The following is a 17,740-nucleotide window of genomic DNA, read 5'->3' as shown; positions in this document are numbered from 1 at the left end:
GACTCCACTTGTCCACGATGTGGGGCGGACTCAGCGTCCATGCTCCACATGTTGTGGTCTTTCCCTAGTGTGGAGGTGTTTTGGAGAGGCGTGACTTCAACCATTAATAGAGTGTATACCATAGATCTGAGCCTCACCCCCTTTATATGTATCCTGGGTTATATCGAAGACCTGAAGAAGGAGAATGAAGGTTAAGTGGCGGTTGCCCATATGTTATATATGGCAAGGAAATTAATAGCACAATAGTGGATTTCAGATCAAGTTCCAACCACATCAGAGTTTGTTAACAAGATCAATTGGATGGTAAACCTGGAGAAGGAAATATATTTAAAACGGAATTGTATGGCCAAATTTGAAAAGATCTGGGCCCCGTAGAAATATGACTCCGGTCTGGCATCTAGGGACTTATTTAGGTTCCGATTGGGCTTGTTTTAAGCCATGGTATAAATAACTGAAATGTTGTATGGATGCGGGAACCGTAACTTCCTTCCATGGGCTCATTGCTTGTTTTTATCTAACTTTTGGCATACATGACCGGGATCAGAATGTTGATGATTCTGGTCCTCTCGTATACCCTTGGACATTGTATTTTCTAAAGAGAACTACGACATCTATTCATCACACGTGGTGAACAGTCAAATATGTGATTTTTTTATTATTTTTTTATTTTATTTTCACTTGGGGGGAGGGATGGGGATTTTGGGGTTATGTTGACCCCGATTTTGTCTGATTTATGTATTGTATAAAATCTTTAATAAAAACATTTTGGTTTAAACTACTCTCAAACTGACATCTCTGCCCTCCCTCTTCCATCCCTCCATCTGGGTGGCCCTATTCCCTTCAGGCTGCCCAATGGGTGGTTGGTGGGTGTGGTGCAGAGTGTTCCTCAGGATTTGTGTACACCTGTTGGTAGCAACACCAAATTGACAGGACCCGTAACCAAGGAGGAGTGGGTAACATGTAGAAGGGCAGATTGCACGGCACCCTGTGATGACCTGATAGGCCAGGGCGTCACAGTATCAAGAACCATGTTCAGATTCTTGAATGAAAGCGATAACAGTAGGTAATAATGCCCCAAATATGTTTGTTTTTGTGTGACCTGCGATCTGACTGAGTTTAGGGTGTCAGAACTATTTAGTAGTCTAGTCTAAGGTCTGTGTTAATTTAGAAGTCTGTATTACTATAGGTGTCTGGGGTCTGAATATTTAGTCTGGTGTTGAATGCCTACCATGTCCCAATCCTGCATTGTTTACAAGTTTTTGCAGAAGTTGTGGTTTTTTTATTTCAATTTGTTCCACAACTATTCCTGCAATTGCAACTTCCACTTAAAGCTGGTAAATGTTTACGTAAGGGCATTCAGAGGTTTGGCAAAGGGCCCAAAGATGTATACATCTTTGTCAGCATGTGTTATCCCTTTTAATCCAGGGAGGTTAAAAAAATATATGTTCCTAAGCTTTGTTGAGGGGCAGATTCTTGTCAAGGGATGAAAATCTCCAATGGTCACAGTTTCCATTAAAGTCAGGAATAATTAAGCAGCTTTAGAGTGTATGATACACATTAACCCTATGTCCCCTTAGACATCTATAAATATGACGTATTGAGAATATTAGGGTTACACTGCAGTAAAGCCAAATTTTAGGCTATGAGATCAATTTTAAGTAAAGTTTGACATTATAACACCACCGGCGTCCTTACATGCTGCCTCACCCTCCCCCCGGCAGGGATACCAGAATGCTATTTCTCCCAGCCATGCTACTTTGTTATTTGTAGCCGGCTGCATCTTCCAGCCCTTGGAGCCTGCACACCATGGGCAGGTCTCACGGCAACATGCTAAGAAGGCGGGCGCACAGACGCTCCCTGCCTCTTAAAGGGGCAGCGCGCAAAGTCCGGAAGTAGTTGCAAGGCACTGGGTTTTTAAGGCATCCTCCCCCTTAGGGAAGTGCTTGAGCAAAAAAAGCGGCGCTGAGGAATAAGGACCCTCAACCACCGCCGTCAAAAGGCATATCTGCAGTCGTTAAGGAGTTAATAAAGATTTAAATATTTTAAAAAAATAATAAATGCCAAGATTTTTTTAAAATTCATTTAATATGAAACCTGATATAATCAATAGGTAATTTTCTGATGACCCTTTGAAAGAAAGAAATGTGACACTTACCTCCAATGGTTTCATCAACTCCAGAAATACTCCGGTATAAGAGAACAATTTGTATCCTAAACAGTATGCACATGCCAACCAAAACCAGAATGGCGACAACGCAAATGATAGATGAAATAATTGAAGCTGTGAAGACTATCGTAGAGATATCTTGACTTTTATCTGGTGCAAGGAATAAAAACAATATTTCACTGTAAGCCAAAACGTCTGCAGATACACAGTGATTTCACAAGCAAAAATGCATTGTATGGCTTAGGAAGTAAATATGATACATAAAATACAGTACAGTACTTCCTATACTATAGCATAGGTTACTATTAACGGTAGTGTTCAATTATCATATTGACATTTAATCATGTAGATTTTCAATATTCTGTTACATTAAAGGGGAGGTCCAGGCTTTTCACAAAAGATTGCAGTCACTTTATGTGACTACAGACTTGTGAATCCTCACATTGTGCATAGCGCACACTGTAAGGATTCTCCTGTGCCTGTGGTGAGACCAAGGGGTCATGTGACTGCAAGTATGTGATATGCTAGGGGTTTGCATATTACTTGCAATCACATGAGTTCTCAGGATCGCGGCCGGTACCAGAGAATTTTCCAAGCACACACTGCACGTGATGTGATGATTCACAAGTCTGCAGTCACATGAATGACTGCAGACTTTTGTGCAAAGCCTGGACAACCCCATTAAAGTCACCATCCCATGTCAGTTTTTTGTCAGTATTTCACTTTGGTATTTGTAAGCCAAAACCAGAAGTGGAATAACTATCTAGAAATTGTAATGGAAACACTTGTTCTTCTGCATATTTGACTTAAGGCCACTTTACACACAGCGACATCGCTAGCGATGTCGCTGCCAATCGCACCCGCCCTAGTCGTTTGTGCGTCGTCACGGGCAAATCGCTACCCATGGCGCACAATATCGTTAGTCCCCGTTGTGACGACATGGGTTAAAGTTTCTTAAAATCCAGCCAGACAGCAGGATAGATTGTCTATAGACGGGGGAGAAGTCCCTCATTGTTTTTACAAGACTCTTGTTGACTCAATGTAATTGTGTTGGCCACTGGAAGCCAAACGTATTGTTCTCCAGACACTTCCAGTAACCATTGTATTGTAGTTGTGTATTGATAATGTAATTACCTTAGTAGCCATTGTCTAGACGGTGACTCCCAGTTTACATGTACACCCTCAGGCTTTCTACCCATATCATTTAAATGAACATTGTCCATGCAGCTTGAAATTCCTCCAATGGGAGAAGCAATCTTGTCCAACCAATCGATGAGGACACAGTGTACCCAAGTGGAAGGTTGTGGCTATAAAAAGGACTTCTTTAAGCCACCAGGGGTTGATGATGGTTGATGGATTCAGTCTAAGCTCTTTGGAGCTGACTGGAGGATCAGGACACCTTATGGCTTCAATCTAGGGACCCCGGATCCGGTTGGAGACCATATCCACAGCCTAGGGATTTCGACTCCGGCTGCCAGGATTGTAACATCAAACCAGGACTACCTAAGGAGGACACGCAGGTTGGGACAGTTCAGTCACCTGTTACAGACTTTGCAGACCTCAGACAGCTTGGAACCTGTGAGGCATGGACATTCTAATCCCTGGTGAGCCAGCGGAAGGGTGAGACTCTGTTGCCTGTTACATTTGTGTGTTTTGCTGGTTATGCGTTATGTGCCGTTAATATTTTGGGGATCCAATAAAGTCTAATTATTGTGGTTCCCTCACCCTGTGTTGTCTGAGTAGTGTTACGCCCACGGTTAGGGAGGCCGGCGTTCAGTTGGGATGAGCCCTGAGCCACGCTGTCTTTCTAAAGGCGGCGGGTTTTAGTGGACGAGAGCGCCCACTGAGCCCCGTGTCTCCACAATTGGTGGCAGCAGTGGGATACTACTCAGCCTGGTTTACCCAGGGGAGCTGCAGTGGACTGGTGTTTTCGGACACCGTCCAGGGCTCAACAACCAGGGAGGCACATAAGCATACCCAGCAGGCCATAGGGGAGGTATATAGATGGGAAAAAGGCCTCTTATATCGGGAGAAGCCCGCATCCTGCCCAGAAAAACCCTGGACCCGTGTACATCAGCTTGTGGTACCCCAGCCATACCGACCCCAACTGTTGCGTTTAGCTCATGATGTTCCTGCGGCTGGGCACATGGGGACCAAAAAGACTCGGGCCCGCCTGCTGCGTAGTTTTTTCTGGCCAAGGGTCACTCAAGAAGTGCAAAAATACAGAGCCTCTTGCCCAGTGTGTCAGCGTATGGGGGGAGCCCCATGCCGTGCCCCACTTCAACCCATGCCCTTGATAGGAGAACCATTCCAGAGAGTTGCCATTGATATAGTAGGCCCCTTAGCCATCCCCAGCCGCAGTGGAAAAAGATTCATCCTCACCCTGGTAGACTTTGCCACCCGTTACCCAGAAGCCGTTGCCTTAACCTCCATAGATGCAGAGCACGTGGCTCAAGCTCTACTGGACATCTTTAGCCGGGTAGGGTTTCCACAGGAAGTATTGACTGACCAGGGGGCACAGTTCCAAAGTGAACTGATTCACACCCTGTGGGAAAAACATGGAGTCCGCCCCATGCGCACAACCCCCTACCATCCTGAAACAAATGGATTGTGTGAGCGCTTCAACAAAACGCTCAAACAGCTCATTAGCCGATATGTGGAGTCCGAGGGGGGGGACTGGGAGAAAAACTTGCAGCAGCTCCTTTTTGCTTACCGGGAGGTGCCGCAGGACTCCACTGGGTTCTCTCCCTTTGAATTGCTGTACGGCCGAAAAGTACGAGGGCCCCTAGAGCTGGTACGAGAGAGTTGGGAGGGCACCTTCCCCACAGAAGAGGTTCCCATACTGGACTATGTTCAAAAGTTTAGGGAAAGGATGAGGCACCTCATGGCGTTAGCCCATGGGAATTTAGAAGTGGCTCAGGAAAGGCAAAAACGATGTTACGACCGCACTGCCCGGCCCCGAGAATTTGCCTGTGGACAGAAGGTCCTAGTACTAGTACCGGTGCGGAAAAACAAGCTGCAAGCCATGTGGGCGGGTCCATTCACCATTACCAAGAAATGTGGCAATACTGACTACACCGTGGCCCTGGATCGAGCAGGTGTTCGTGAGCGTACCTACCACATCAACAGGCTAAAAGCTTATGAGGAACGAGAAGTCACCAATTTAGCAGTTTGCTGTCCAGAGTTAGATGATCCAGAGTTGGACCAGATCCCAGACCTATTAGTGGACTCCAAAAGGGAAATGGGGGTAAAAGATGTATCACTAGGGGAGCAGCTTTGTCCATCACAGAAGCGACAGATATCAGACATACTCGGAACATATGAAACCCTGTTCACAAGTCAGCCTGGTAGAACCCCCCTGGTCCAGCATCATGTCAATACAGGGGCAGCCACCCCACTAAGACAACCCGCCTACCGGGTGACCCCTCCTGTGTTGGCAATGATGAAGGCCGAGGTGGATGACATGTTAAATATGGGAGTCATAGTCCCCTCCCATAGCCCATGGGCTGCCAGTGTGGTATTGGTGCCAAAAAAGGACAAGAGTACTCGTTTCTGTGTGGACTATAGACGGCTCAATGAGGTCACGATTACAGATGCTTACCCCATGCCCCGGGTGGATGAACTACTAGATAGGTTAGGGGGGTCTCGGTTTATATCTACCCTCGATTTGAGCAAGGGATACTGGCAGATCCCACTCACAAAAGACGCTCAAGAGAAATCGGCCTTCATAACCCCTTTTGGCCTCTTTGAGTTTACCAGCATGCCTTTTGGGATGAAAAATGCCCCAGCCACCTTCCAGAGGATGGTAGACCATTTACTAGAGGGATGTCAGGGGTATGCCCAGGCCTATTTGGATGACATCGCTATCTTCAGCGACACTTGGGAAGAGCATCTTCAGCATGTGTCCCAGGTGCTGCAGAGGGTAGCCAAAGCCCAGCTCACCATCCGACCTGACAAATGCCAAATGGGGATGGCCGAAGTGCTATACCTGGGACATCGGGTGGGAAGTGGGTGCATTCGTCCCGAACCTGCAAAAGTAGAAGCCATTATCCAGTGGCCACGCCCGGTCAATCAAAAACAGGTCCGTGCATTTCTAGGAACCGCAAACTACTATCGAAAGTTTATCCCCAATTACAGTACCATAGCAAAACCGCTCACTGACCTCACAACCAAAAGATATGCCCGTAACCTTATCTGGACCCCAGAATGTGAAACTGCGTTCCTCCAATTGAAAGACCGGCTAGCCCAAAGCCCAGTCTTGACTGCTCCTGACTTCCGTCGCAGATTCATTGTCCAAACAGACGCATCGGACACAGGACTAGGAGCTGTACTTAGCCAAGTGGGGGACAACGGTGAGGAACATCCGATAGCTTACCTCTCCCGGAAACTGTTAGACCGAGAGAGGGCTTATGCCACCATAGAAAAAGAATGCCTGGCCATAGTCTGGGCCCTAAAAAAATTGCAGCCCTACCTCTATGGCAATGAGTTCACAGTCCTCACTGACCACAATCCATTGAGTTGGCTAAATCGCACTGCCGGGGACAACGGACGCTTGCTCAGGTGGAGTCTGGCATTACAATCTTACAATTTTTCCATCTCCCATAAACAAGGCAAGAACCATGGAAATGCGGATGGGCTTTCCCGACAAGAGGAGAAGGATGATCGGAAGCCTATCATGTCTGGCTAATATTAAGAAGGGGGAGGAATGTGACGACATGGGTTAAAGTTTCTTAAAATCCAGCCAGACAGCAGGATAGATTGTCTATAGACGGGGGAGAAGTCCCTCATTGTTTTTACAAGACTCTTGTTGACTCAATGTAATTGTGTTGGCCACTGGAAGCCAAACGTATTGTTCTCCAGACATTTCCAGTAACCATTGTATTGTAGTTGTGTATTGATAATGTAATTACCTTAGTAGCCATTGTCTAGACGGTGACTCCCAGTTTACATGTACACCCTCAGGCTTTCTACCCATATCATTTAAATGAACATTGTCCATGCAGCTTGAAATTCCTCCAATGGGAGAAGCAATCTTGTCCAACCAATCGATGAGGACACAGTGTACCCAAGTGGAAGGTTGTGGCTATAAAAAGGACTTCTTTAAGCCACCAGGGGTTGATGATGGTTGATGGATTCAGTCTAAGCTCTTTGGAGCTGACTGGAGGATCAGGACACCTTATGGCTTCAATCTAGGGACCCCGGATCCGGTTGGAGACCATATCCACAGCCTAGGGATTTCGACTCCGGCTGCCAGGATTGTAACATCAAACCAGGACTACCTAAGGAGGACACGCAGGTTGGGACAGTTCAGTCACCTGTTACAGACTTTGCAGACCTCAGACAGCTTGGAACCTGTGAGGCATGGACATTCTAATCCCTGGTGAGCCAGCGGAAGGGTGAGACTCTGTTGCCTGTTACATTTGTGTGTTTTGCTGGTTATGCGTTATGTGCCGTTAATATTTTGGGGATCCAATAAAGTCTAATTATTGTGATTCCCTCACCCTGTGTTGTCTGAGTAGTGTTACGCCCACGGTTAGGGAGGCCGGCGTTCAGTTGGGATGAGCCCTGAGCCACGCTGTCTTTCTAAAGGCGGCGGGTTTTAGTGGACGAGAGCGCCCACTGAGCCCCGTGTCTCCACACCCGTCATACATTCTTACCTGCCTAGCGACATCGCTGTGGCCAGCAAACTGCCTCTTTTCTAAGGGGGCGGTTCGTGCAGCGTCACAGCGACGTCACACGGCAGGCGGCCAATAGAAGCAGAGGGGCGGAGACGAGCCGAAGGAAAGACACGCCCACTTTGTTGCCGGAGGACGCAGGTACGGTGTTGTTCATCGTTCCTGGGGTGTCACACGTTGCGATGTGTGCTGCCTCAGGAACGACGAACAACCTGCATCCAAAAGCAGCAACGATATTTGGGATTAGAATGACATGTCAACGATCAACGATAATGTGAGTATTTTTGATCGTTAGCAGTCGTTCGTACATGTCACACGCAACAACGTCGCTAACAAGGCCGGATGTGCGTCACAAATTCCGTGACCCCAACGACATCTCGTTAGCGATGTCGTTGCGTGTAAAGTGGCCTTTAGTCTTGGCTTATAAAAACTGATGTAGAATATTTATCCAAATTCTGCTATGTGAACGTGACTAAAGGCCGCTTTACACGCTGCGATATCGTGACCGATATTGCTAGCCTGGGTACACGCCCCCATCGTTTGTGCGACATGGGCAAATCACTGCCCCTAGCACACAACATCGCGAGGAACCGTCACACTACTTACAAACCGTCACAAACTCCGTGACCCCAACGAGATCGCTTGAGCAGCCTTAAAAGGAGGCATATACATTAGATAGAAGTAAGTTGTTGGATGACCAACTAATGATGAATTTGTGAGGAATCATAAGCAGACACAGCCATACAAATATTTATTTGTAATGGCTTTCACTGTCTTTTATACCTGTTCAATGATAGCGTAATTAACAAACTGAGAATATTCTTTTAAAGAAAATTGTTGGCTTATCAGTTCAACAAAAATAAAAAAAGAATATTGCATGAAAACTTCAAGTAAGGTCGCCTTCATATTAGAGGGCAATGGTCTGTGGCCAGTCGCCTAAAACAATAGTTTCTAGGATGTTTTTCCCTGCCAGGTTCCCTGAAAATACCCTGAAAATAAGCCCTAGCATAATTTTTCAGTATTTTTGAGGCTGCTTGAAATATAAGACCTACTCCACAAACCCTAGTTACAATTCATAAAAAAGTCAGTTGAAATAGTGTCAAGGCAGCTACACTGATGAATAGAGTTGAGCGCGGTTCGCGGTTCTCCAGTTCGCGGCTCGAGTGATTTTGGGGGCTGTTCTAGATCGAACTAGAACTCGAGCTTTTTGCTAAAGCTCGATAGTTCTAGATACGTTCGAGAACGGTTCTAGCAGCAAAAAGCAGGGCTTTTTACAGCTACAGTGTGCAGGAGCCATCGCTGGCAGCCTGCCAGAAGCTGGTAACCAAGATAAACATCGGGTATCCAAGCAAAGCGCTTTGGTTAGTAACCCGATGTTTATCCTAGTTACGTGCAGGAAGCCCACACTTCCCCGCTCAGCTCACTCCGCCCCCTCCTGCACGCGGCGCACACACACACACACACACCTGTCCCCAGCCAAGCAGTCCACGATACTGACGTCCTCAGCGCCACCCACTTCGCACTCCACCGCCAGCACACATGGCTACGCCCACCTGCACTCTGCACACATGGTCCCGCTCGGCTTACCTGCGGTGATGAAGTCCCGACCTCAGCGCTGTCACTGTCCTCCATGGCCGCCGCTTGTCACATCACCTTCTCTCGCTTCCGACCCGAGACTGACTAGCGGTGACGTCACGGGCCGCTCGCGATACTTGGCTGTGAAGGCGGCGGTCATTGAACTCAGTGACAGGTGCTGTCAGCAGTGCAGGAGATCAGCGCAGGTAATGTACCTCGCTGACAGCAGCACTTGTCATCCCCTGCAGTGACCTGGGCTGACCCATTGATGTTAGCTCAGGTCACTGCACTGCTCTCCCAGCCAATGGGGAACATCCTGCTCTTCATTGACTGGGACAGTGTGGATCGTCATGGCAACCCCTTGGATTACACCAGACCTGGATTTGTTTTTCTTTCTAATAAATTGGTTAAAGAGGGAATGTATTGGGGAGTGTTTTTTCAAATAAAAATGTGTTTGTCGTCTATTTTTTTTTATTACTGACTGGGTTGGTGATGTCGGGTATCTGATAGACGCCTGACCTCACCAACCCCAGGGCTTGATGCCAGGTGACATTACACATCTGGTATTAACCCCATATATTACCCCGTTTGCCACCGCACCAGGGCACGGGATGAGCTGGGGCGAAGCACCAGGATTGGCACATCTAATGGATGCGCCACTTCTGGGGCGGCTGCGGCCTGCTATTTTTAGGCTGGGGAGAGTCCAATAACCATGGACCTCCCTAGTCTGAGAATATCAGACCCCAGCTGTCTGCTTTACCTTGGCTAGTGATCCAATTTTGGGGGGACCCCTACGTGTTTTTTTTTTTAATTATTTATTTAATTTAAAATAACAGCGTGGGGTGCCCTCAGTTTTGGATTACCAGCCAAGGTGAGGCTGTCAGCTGTGGTCTGCAGGCTGCAGCCGTCTGCTTTACCCTAGCTGGCTACAAAAATAGGGGGAACCCTATGTCACTTTTTTTTTCATTTTTTTGGCTAAATACAAAGCTAAGCACCCCTTAGTGCCACATGAAAGGCACCAGAGGGTGCAAAATTACAAAATGCAGGAGAGTGGGACATTATGTGTCTTTCTGCCATTATAATGACAGAAAAGACTGATATGAAGTTTACAAGCACAAGAAAATCACCAGAGCGCTCTATGCTGTGAAAAGCAGTAGAAAATGGCACTGGAGTGAACATGTGACCCCCTCATGTAGGATGAAGCTATGGATCCTGGGTAAATTTATGTATTTTCCCTCCTTCAGTTTTTTTGCAGTACACAAAAAAAACGGAAGGCAAATGGATGACAAACAGATGACATACGGACCGTCTACGGAACGGAAACGGATGCCACACGGATGCACCCGTGAAAAAAAAACGGACTGTTTTTTGCAGACCGCAAAAATGGATCGGTTGTGTTAATGTAGCCTTATTCTGATCTGCCGTTTATAAACAGCAGGCAGAAATAAGTGAATAACGCCCCCCAGCGTCAGAAAATCTCCGGGGTTTCAGGGCTAGCTGAGACCCTGGAGATCATGATTCAGGACGGTTTTTCCGGTCCCCGCTCACGTGATCACAGGTATACACCGTACACCGATGATCACGTTACATTAAATGACAGCGCCGGTAAAAAATTATTTATCTCCCATCTGGCATGAACAAACATGATAAATCTCCTCCCCGGTCCCCACCGGTCCCCCAGTGTCGCCAAAGTGCCCCCCCTGATGCCCTCCCAGAAATCCAAGATGGCCGCGCGCACAGCAGCGCGCCGGCCGCATTCACCCTACTCCTCTGATTTCTGTCGCATGTGCCATGACACATGCAACAGAAAACTCCTCCCCAGGCCCTGCCAGGTCACCCCCTATAACCCCACCAGTGTTCCCCGGTGTCCCACGGTACCTGTGCAGCGTTGATCCCCCCACGGCCCTCTCCTTCACAATAGACGCTCCGCATGCACAGAGCGGCTGTCAGCTCAGCTTCCTGTGTTCAGACACAGTGAGTGGTGGTTATGCATCTGTAAGCTAAATGGGCGGCACGGTGGCTCAGTGGTTAGCACTGCAGTCTTGCAGCGCTGAGGTCCTGGGTTCAATTCTCACCAAGGACACCATCTGCAAGGAGTTTGTATGTTCTCCCCGTGTTTGCGTGGGTTTCCTCTGGGTACTCCGGTTTCCTCCCACACTCCAAAGACATACAGCGCTATGGAATTAATAACGCTATATAAATGAATAAATTATTATTATTACTGCAATGCCCTGCTCATGAGGTAAGGAACATAATTGATCAGGAGAGCTATATACTACATTTCCAAATGGAGGGATTTGCTTTTATAGTTTCCCTGCTGAACGACTACTAAACATGAGAGTCCGTTATACGCCACAAGAAAACACATCTAAATAGCGAGCTCTGTTGTTAAGTATTAATTCAGCTGGATAACTGGACTTAAAGGGGTATTCCATCTCCAAGATCCTATCCCCAATATATAGTAGGTGGAATAGCAATAATATCAGCAAATACCAATATTTGGAAATATAGAATAGTTCTCCGGATTAGGCATGCCCTTACCTCATGAGCAGGGCATTGCAGCTTTGGTAGCAACCATTACGACATGGACTCTGCTGCTGTGGACCTGGGGAGAGTGAGTGCAGATTCATTGCACCCACAATCCTCACATGAAGGGTCTGCACTCCTAGAAAATGGGGGATACGTTCCCTGAGTGTCTCCCCCCCATATTCTAGACGGTCCAGAGTCGTCGTGTGACCCCTTTATTTTTTTTCTTACAATAAATTGGTGAAAGAGGAAATGTTTTGGGGACTGTTTTTTCAAATAAATTTCTTTTGTCGATTTTTTTTTGTTAGTACTGACAGTTTATGATGTTGGGTATCTAATAGACGCCATGACATCACAAACTGCTGGGCTTGATCTCAGGTGACTTTACAGCTAGTATCAACCCGATTTATTACCCTGTTTGCCACTGCACCAGGGCACGGGATGAGCTGGGGTGAAGCGCCAGGATTGGCGCATCTAGTGGATGTGCCACGTCTGGGGTGCATGCGTCCTGCTATTTTTAGGCTGTGAAGGCCCAATAACTATGGACCTTCCCACCCTGAGAATACCAGACCACAGCTGTCTGCTTTACCTTGGCTGGTGATCCAATTTGGGGGGGACCCTACTTTTTTTGTGTAATTATTAATATTTATAAAATAATTATAAAAAAAGAGCCTGGGGGGACCTCCACATTGGATCCCCAACCACGGTAAAGCTGCCAGCTGTGGTTTTCAGGCTACAGCCGTCTGCTTTACCCTAGCTGGCTATCAAAAATGGGGGGAACCAACGTCATTTTTTTTAACTATTTTTTAAATAGAAAAAAATAATGGGCTTCCCTGTATTTTGATTGCCAACCAAGGTAACGGCAGGCAGATGGGGGTGGCAACCCATAGCTGTCTGCTTTATCTGCGCTGAGAATCAAAAATACCGCGGAGCGCTACGTCATTTTTTTTAAAGATTTATTTTTACAGCACTGTGATGTCCAGCAATCAAAATACAGTGAAGCCCATTTTGTTTTTAGTTATTTAAATAAATAATTAAAAAAATATATATGGGCTCCCGCTGCATTTTTTGTATTGCTAGCTAAGGGTAATCCAAGCAGCTACTGGCTGCTAACCCCCACTGCTTGGTGTTACCTTCACTGGCAATGGAAAATCCAGAGAAGCATTTTTTTTTTTTTTTGCCAAAAAACTACAAAAAAGGACGTGAGCTTCGCCATATTTTTGTATGCTAGCCAGGTATAGCAGGCAGGTGCTGGAAGAGTTGGATACAGCGCCAGAAGATGGCGCTTCTATGAAAGGGCCATTTTCTGAGGCGGCTGCAGACTGCAATTCGCAGCAGTGGGGCTCAGAAAGCTCAGGCCAACCTGTGCTGCGGATTCCAATCCCCAGCTGCCTAGTTGTACCTGGCTGGACACAAAAATGGGGCGAAGCCTACGTCATTTGTTTTCTAATTATTTCATGAATTTCATGAAATAATAAAAAAAGTGCTTCCCTTTATTTTTGGTTCCCAGCCGGGTACAAATAGGCAACTGGGGGTTAGGGGCAGCCGTACCTGCCTACTGTACCTGGCTAGCATACAAAAATATGGCGAAGCCCACATAATTTTTTCAGGGGGCAAAAAACTTCTGCATACAGTCCTGGATGGAGTATGCTGAGCCTTGTAGTTCTGCAGCTGCTGTCTGTCTGTATGGAGAAAAGCAGACAACAGCTGCAGAAGTACAAGGCTCAGCATACTCCATCCAGGACTGTATGCAGAAGTTTTTTTGCCCACCAAAAAAATGACGTGGACTTCGCCATATTTTTGTATGCTAGCCAGGTACAGCAGGCAGCCACGGGCTGCCTCCAACCCCCAGTTGCCTATTTGTACCCGGCTGGGAACCAAAAATATAGGGAAGCCCGTTTTTTTAATTATTTCACTTATTTCATGAAATAATTAAAAAACAAATGACGTGGGCTTCGCCCCATTTTTGTGTCCAGCCAGGTACAACTAGGCAGCTGGGGATTGGAATCCGCAGCACAGGTTAGCCCAAGGTTTCTGGGCGCCTCTGCTGCGAATTGCAGTCCGCAGCCGCCCCAGAAAATGGCGCTTTGATAGAAGCGCCATCATCTGGCGCTGTATCCAACTCTTCCAACAGCCCTTAAGCCGGGTGGCTTGTTGGGTAATAATGAGTTAATACTAGCTTTGTTTTACTAGCTAGTATTAAGCCAGAGATTCTTAATGTCAGGCACGTTTGACCCGGCCATTAAGAATCTCCAATAAATTGTTAAAAAAAAGACATCACACAGAGAAAAAATACTTTAATAGAAATAAATACACAGACACATTAGAGACTCCATCTTTATTACCCCCTGTCAGCCCTCCATGATCCATGGTCTTCTGTCTTTCTCGTTCAACAAATGCAGCTCTGCTCCATCACTGCTGCATAGGGGAAGACGCTGCTTCCCGTGCAGCCTTCACTCCGTGAAGGCTGCACGGAAAGCAGCGTGCAGCCTTCACTCCGTGAGTGATCAGTGCTGCTGGCTGTTAGCGGTAACAGCGGTAACGCTGACAGACGCGTTACCATAGCAACGGTGCTCCGATCATGTAATTCCCGAAGCCACGGTTAGCGGTGACATCACCGCTAACTGCGTTGCTATGGCAACGGTGATCTCCATTAATGACCGGCTGTGTCAGCCGGTCCCTAAGGGAACAGGGAGTCGACCGTGTGCTAGAGCATGTCGCCGGTACACGGCGATACACAAATGTGCACCGTGTACCGGAGAGTGCAATGACAGGACCTAGGACAGGACATGACGTCAAAGCCATGTGACCAGTCTGTAGCCAATGAGATAATAGCCACGTGACTGGTCACATGGCTATTTTGACGTCACGATAGGTCCTGCATCACTGCTGGCAGTGCTGGTCACTGGGAGGATTTAGCAATCATCGGATGGAATAGCGGCAGGAGGCAGAGTGCAGGAGGGATCGCGGGGACCAGTAAGTGTTATGGCAATGTTTATTAACTGTATGTGTACATTTATAATGCGTTTTTATGTGTTTGTGATTGCCTCCCAGTATTTCCTATTGGTTCGAGTTCGGTTCGCCGAACGTTCGCCGAACTGAACTCGAACGAGACCTCCGTTCGACGAACCGAACTCGAGCCGAACCACGGCCGGTTCGCTCATCTCTACTGATGAACAAAAGAGCAAAATGGTAACAATGTTATGAACTTTTGACATTCAGGCTCCATAGCTCACCATCCACAAGAGCTTCAAACTTGAGACTACCTTCATTTTCAAGACCATCATCTTGGTTATCTCATGCTCAAATTTGACTTGCAACTCTTTAGTATATGATTAGTTATGCAGATTCTTGTAATGTCACTGCAGTGTTACTGTTTTGCTCCGGTGGTGATAAAATTACAATCTGTTCTTACATTCCCTAATAGCTCAGTGTGTTATTAGGTTGATTCTCAAGTGTAATGTTGCAGGTTTCAATTGAGGAGCAGCTATGTAGAAGATTTACCAAGAAATGATAAATAGCATGATCCAGTCCATCAACAGCGGTGTCTTGGCCAAGAAAATTGCCAAACTGCATCATGTAATTGCCATGACATTTGAAAGAATACGAAATGAAGTCCGTCCATCCATTCAAAAGTCAACAGGTTGACGTCCAGGCAAAAGATTGGAATCAACAAGTCAGCTTATCACAAGGTCTATCAGTTCTGGAGCAACAAATACAGCAGTAAAGATGTCTCGTATGCTTCATAATAGTGATATCATATATGTCAATGCAAGCACCTTGAGATGCACATTATAGTCTGGAATGGTAGACCGAAAAAAGGTGATGAAGCTTCAACTTCAATTCTGTCATAAGAAGCGTTGGCTCGAGTTTTCAAGAAAGTATGAAAAGCAGACAGTATGAGATTGGAAACGGGTGATTTGGAGTGCTGAGGTGGAAGTGAATAGAATAGGCTCTGATTGGTGCCAATGGTCTGGAAGAAACAAGGGAAAACGGGGTTAACAGATTAAGACATTGAAGGAACTATCAAGTTTGGTTGAACAAGCCTGATGATTTGGGGTTGTTTCACAGCCAAAGGTGTTCGATACTTGAGCAGTATCGATGGTGTCTCAATGCTGAGCTACAGTCATATGAAAAAGTTTGGGCACCCCTATTAATGTTAACCTTTTTTCTTTATAACAATTTGGGTTTTTGCAACAGCTATTTCAGTTTCATATATCTAATAACTGATGGACTGAGTAATATTTCTGGATTGAAATGAGGTTTATTGTACTAACAGAAAATGTGCAATCCGCATTTAAACAAAATTTGACCGGTGCAAAAGTATGGGCACGTCAACATAAAAGTGACATTAATATTTTGTAGATCCTCCTTTTGCAAAAATAACAGCCTCTAGTCGCTTCCTGTAGCTTTTAATGAGTTCCTGGATCCTGGATGAAGGTATATTTGACCATTCCTGTTTACAAAACAATTACAGTTCAGTTAAGTTTGATGGTCGCCGAGCATGGACAGCACGCTTCAAGTCATCCCACAGATTTTCAATGATATTCAGGTCTGGGGACTGGGATAGCCATTCCAGAACATTGTAATTGTTCCTCTGCATGAATGCCTGAGTAGATTTGGAGCGGTGTTTGGATCATTGTCTTGCTGAAATATCCATCCCCTGCGTAACTTCAACTTCGTCACTGATTCTTGCACATTATTGTCAAGAATCTGCTGATACTGAGTTGAATCCATGCGACCCTCAACTTTAACAAGATTCCCGGTGCTGGCATTGGCCACACAGCCCCAAAGCATGATGGAACCTCCACCAAATTTTACTGTGGGTAGCAAGTGCTTTTCTTGGAATGCCGCGTTTTTTTGCCTCCATGCATAACGCCTTTTTGTATGATCAAACAACTCAATCTTTGTTTCATCAGTCCACAGGACCTTCTTCCAAAATGTAACTGGCTTGTCCAAATGTGCTTTTACATACTTCAGGCGACTCTGTTTGTGGCGTGCTTGCAGAAACGGCTTCTTTCGCATCACTCTCCCATACAGCTTCTCCTTGTGCAAAGTGCGCTGTATTGTTGACCGATGCACATTGACACCATCTGCAGCAAGATGATGCTGTAGGTCTTTGGAGGTGGTCTGTGGATTGTTCTTGACTGTTCTTACCATTCTTCTCTGCTTTTCTGATATTTTTCTTGGCCTTCCACTTCTGGGTTAACAAGAACTGTACCTGTGTTCTTCCATTTCCTTACTATGTTCCTCACAGTGGAAACTGACAGTTTAAATCTCTGAGACAATTTTTTGTATCCTTCCCCTGAACAACTATGTTGAATAATCTTTGTTTTCAGATCATTTGAGAGTTGTTTTGAGGAGCCCATGATGCCACTCTTCATAGGAGATTCAAATAGGAGAACAACTTGCAAGTGGCCACCTTAAATACCTTTTCTCATGATTGGATACATCTGCCTATGAAGTTCAAAGCTCTATGAGGTTACAAAGCCAATTTAATGCTTTAGTAAGTCAGTAAAAAGAAGTTAGGAGTGTTCAAATCAAGAAATTGATAAGGGTGCCCATACTTTTGCACCGGTCAAATTTTGTTGAAATGCGGATTGCACATTTTCTGTTAGTACAATAAACCTCATTTCAATCCAGAAATATTACTCAGTCCATCAGTTATTAGATATATGAAACTGAAATAGCTGTTGCAAAAGCCCAAATTGTTATAAAGAAACAAATTTAACATTAATAGGGGTGCCCAAACCTTTTCATATGACTGTATATGTGAGTATCCTACAAGATGATGTAC

General features: G+C 46.0%; 1 protein-coding gene across 1 annotated transcript in view; it reads right to left on the bottom strand.

Moving 5' to 3' along the window:
* The window catches only part of LOC142290310 (interleukin-18 receptor 1-like), a 142,485-nt gene that overhangs the window by 32,714 nt on the left and 92,031 nt on the right, over nucleotides 1–17,740 (bottom strand). The window contains exon 9 of the mRNA XM_075334270.1: nucleotides 2,156–2,317. Coding sequence (XP_075190385.1) covers nucleotides 2,156–2,317 — 162 coding nt within the window. The remainder of the gene's footprint in view (nucleotides 1–2,155; nucleotides 2,318–17,740) is intronic.

This window comes from Anomaloglossus baeobatrachus, chromosome 2 (assembly GCF_048569485.1).
Source record: "Anomaloglossus baeobatrachus isolate aAnoBae1 chromosome 2, aAnoBae1.hap1, whole genome shotgun sequence".
NCBI lineage: Eukaryota > Metazoa > Chordata > Amphibia > Anura > Aromobatidae > Anomaloglossus > Anomaloglossus baeobatrachus.
Note: the sequence above shows the minus strand (reverse complement) of the source record. Positions and strands in the feature narration are given on the sequence as shown.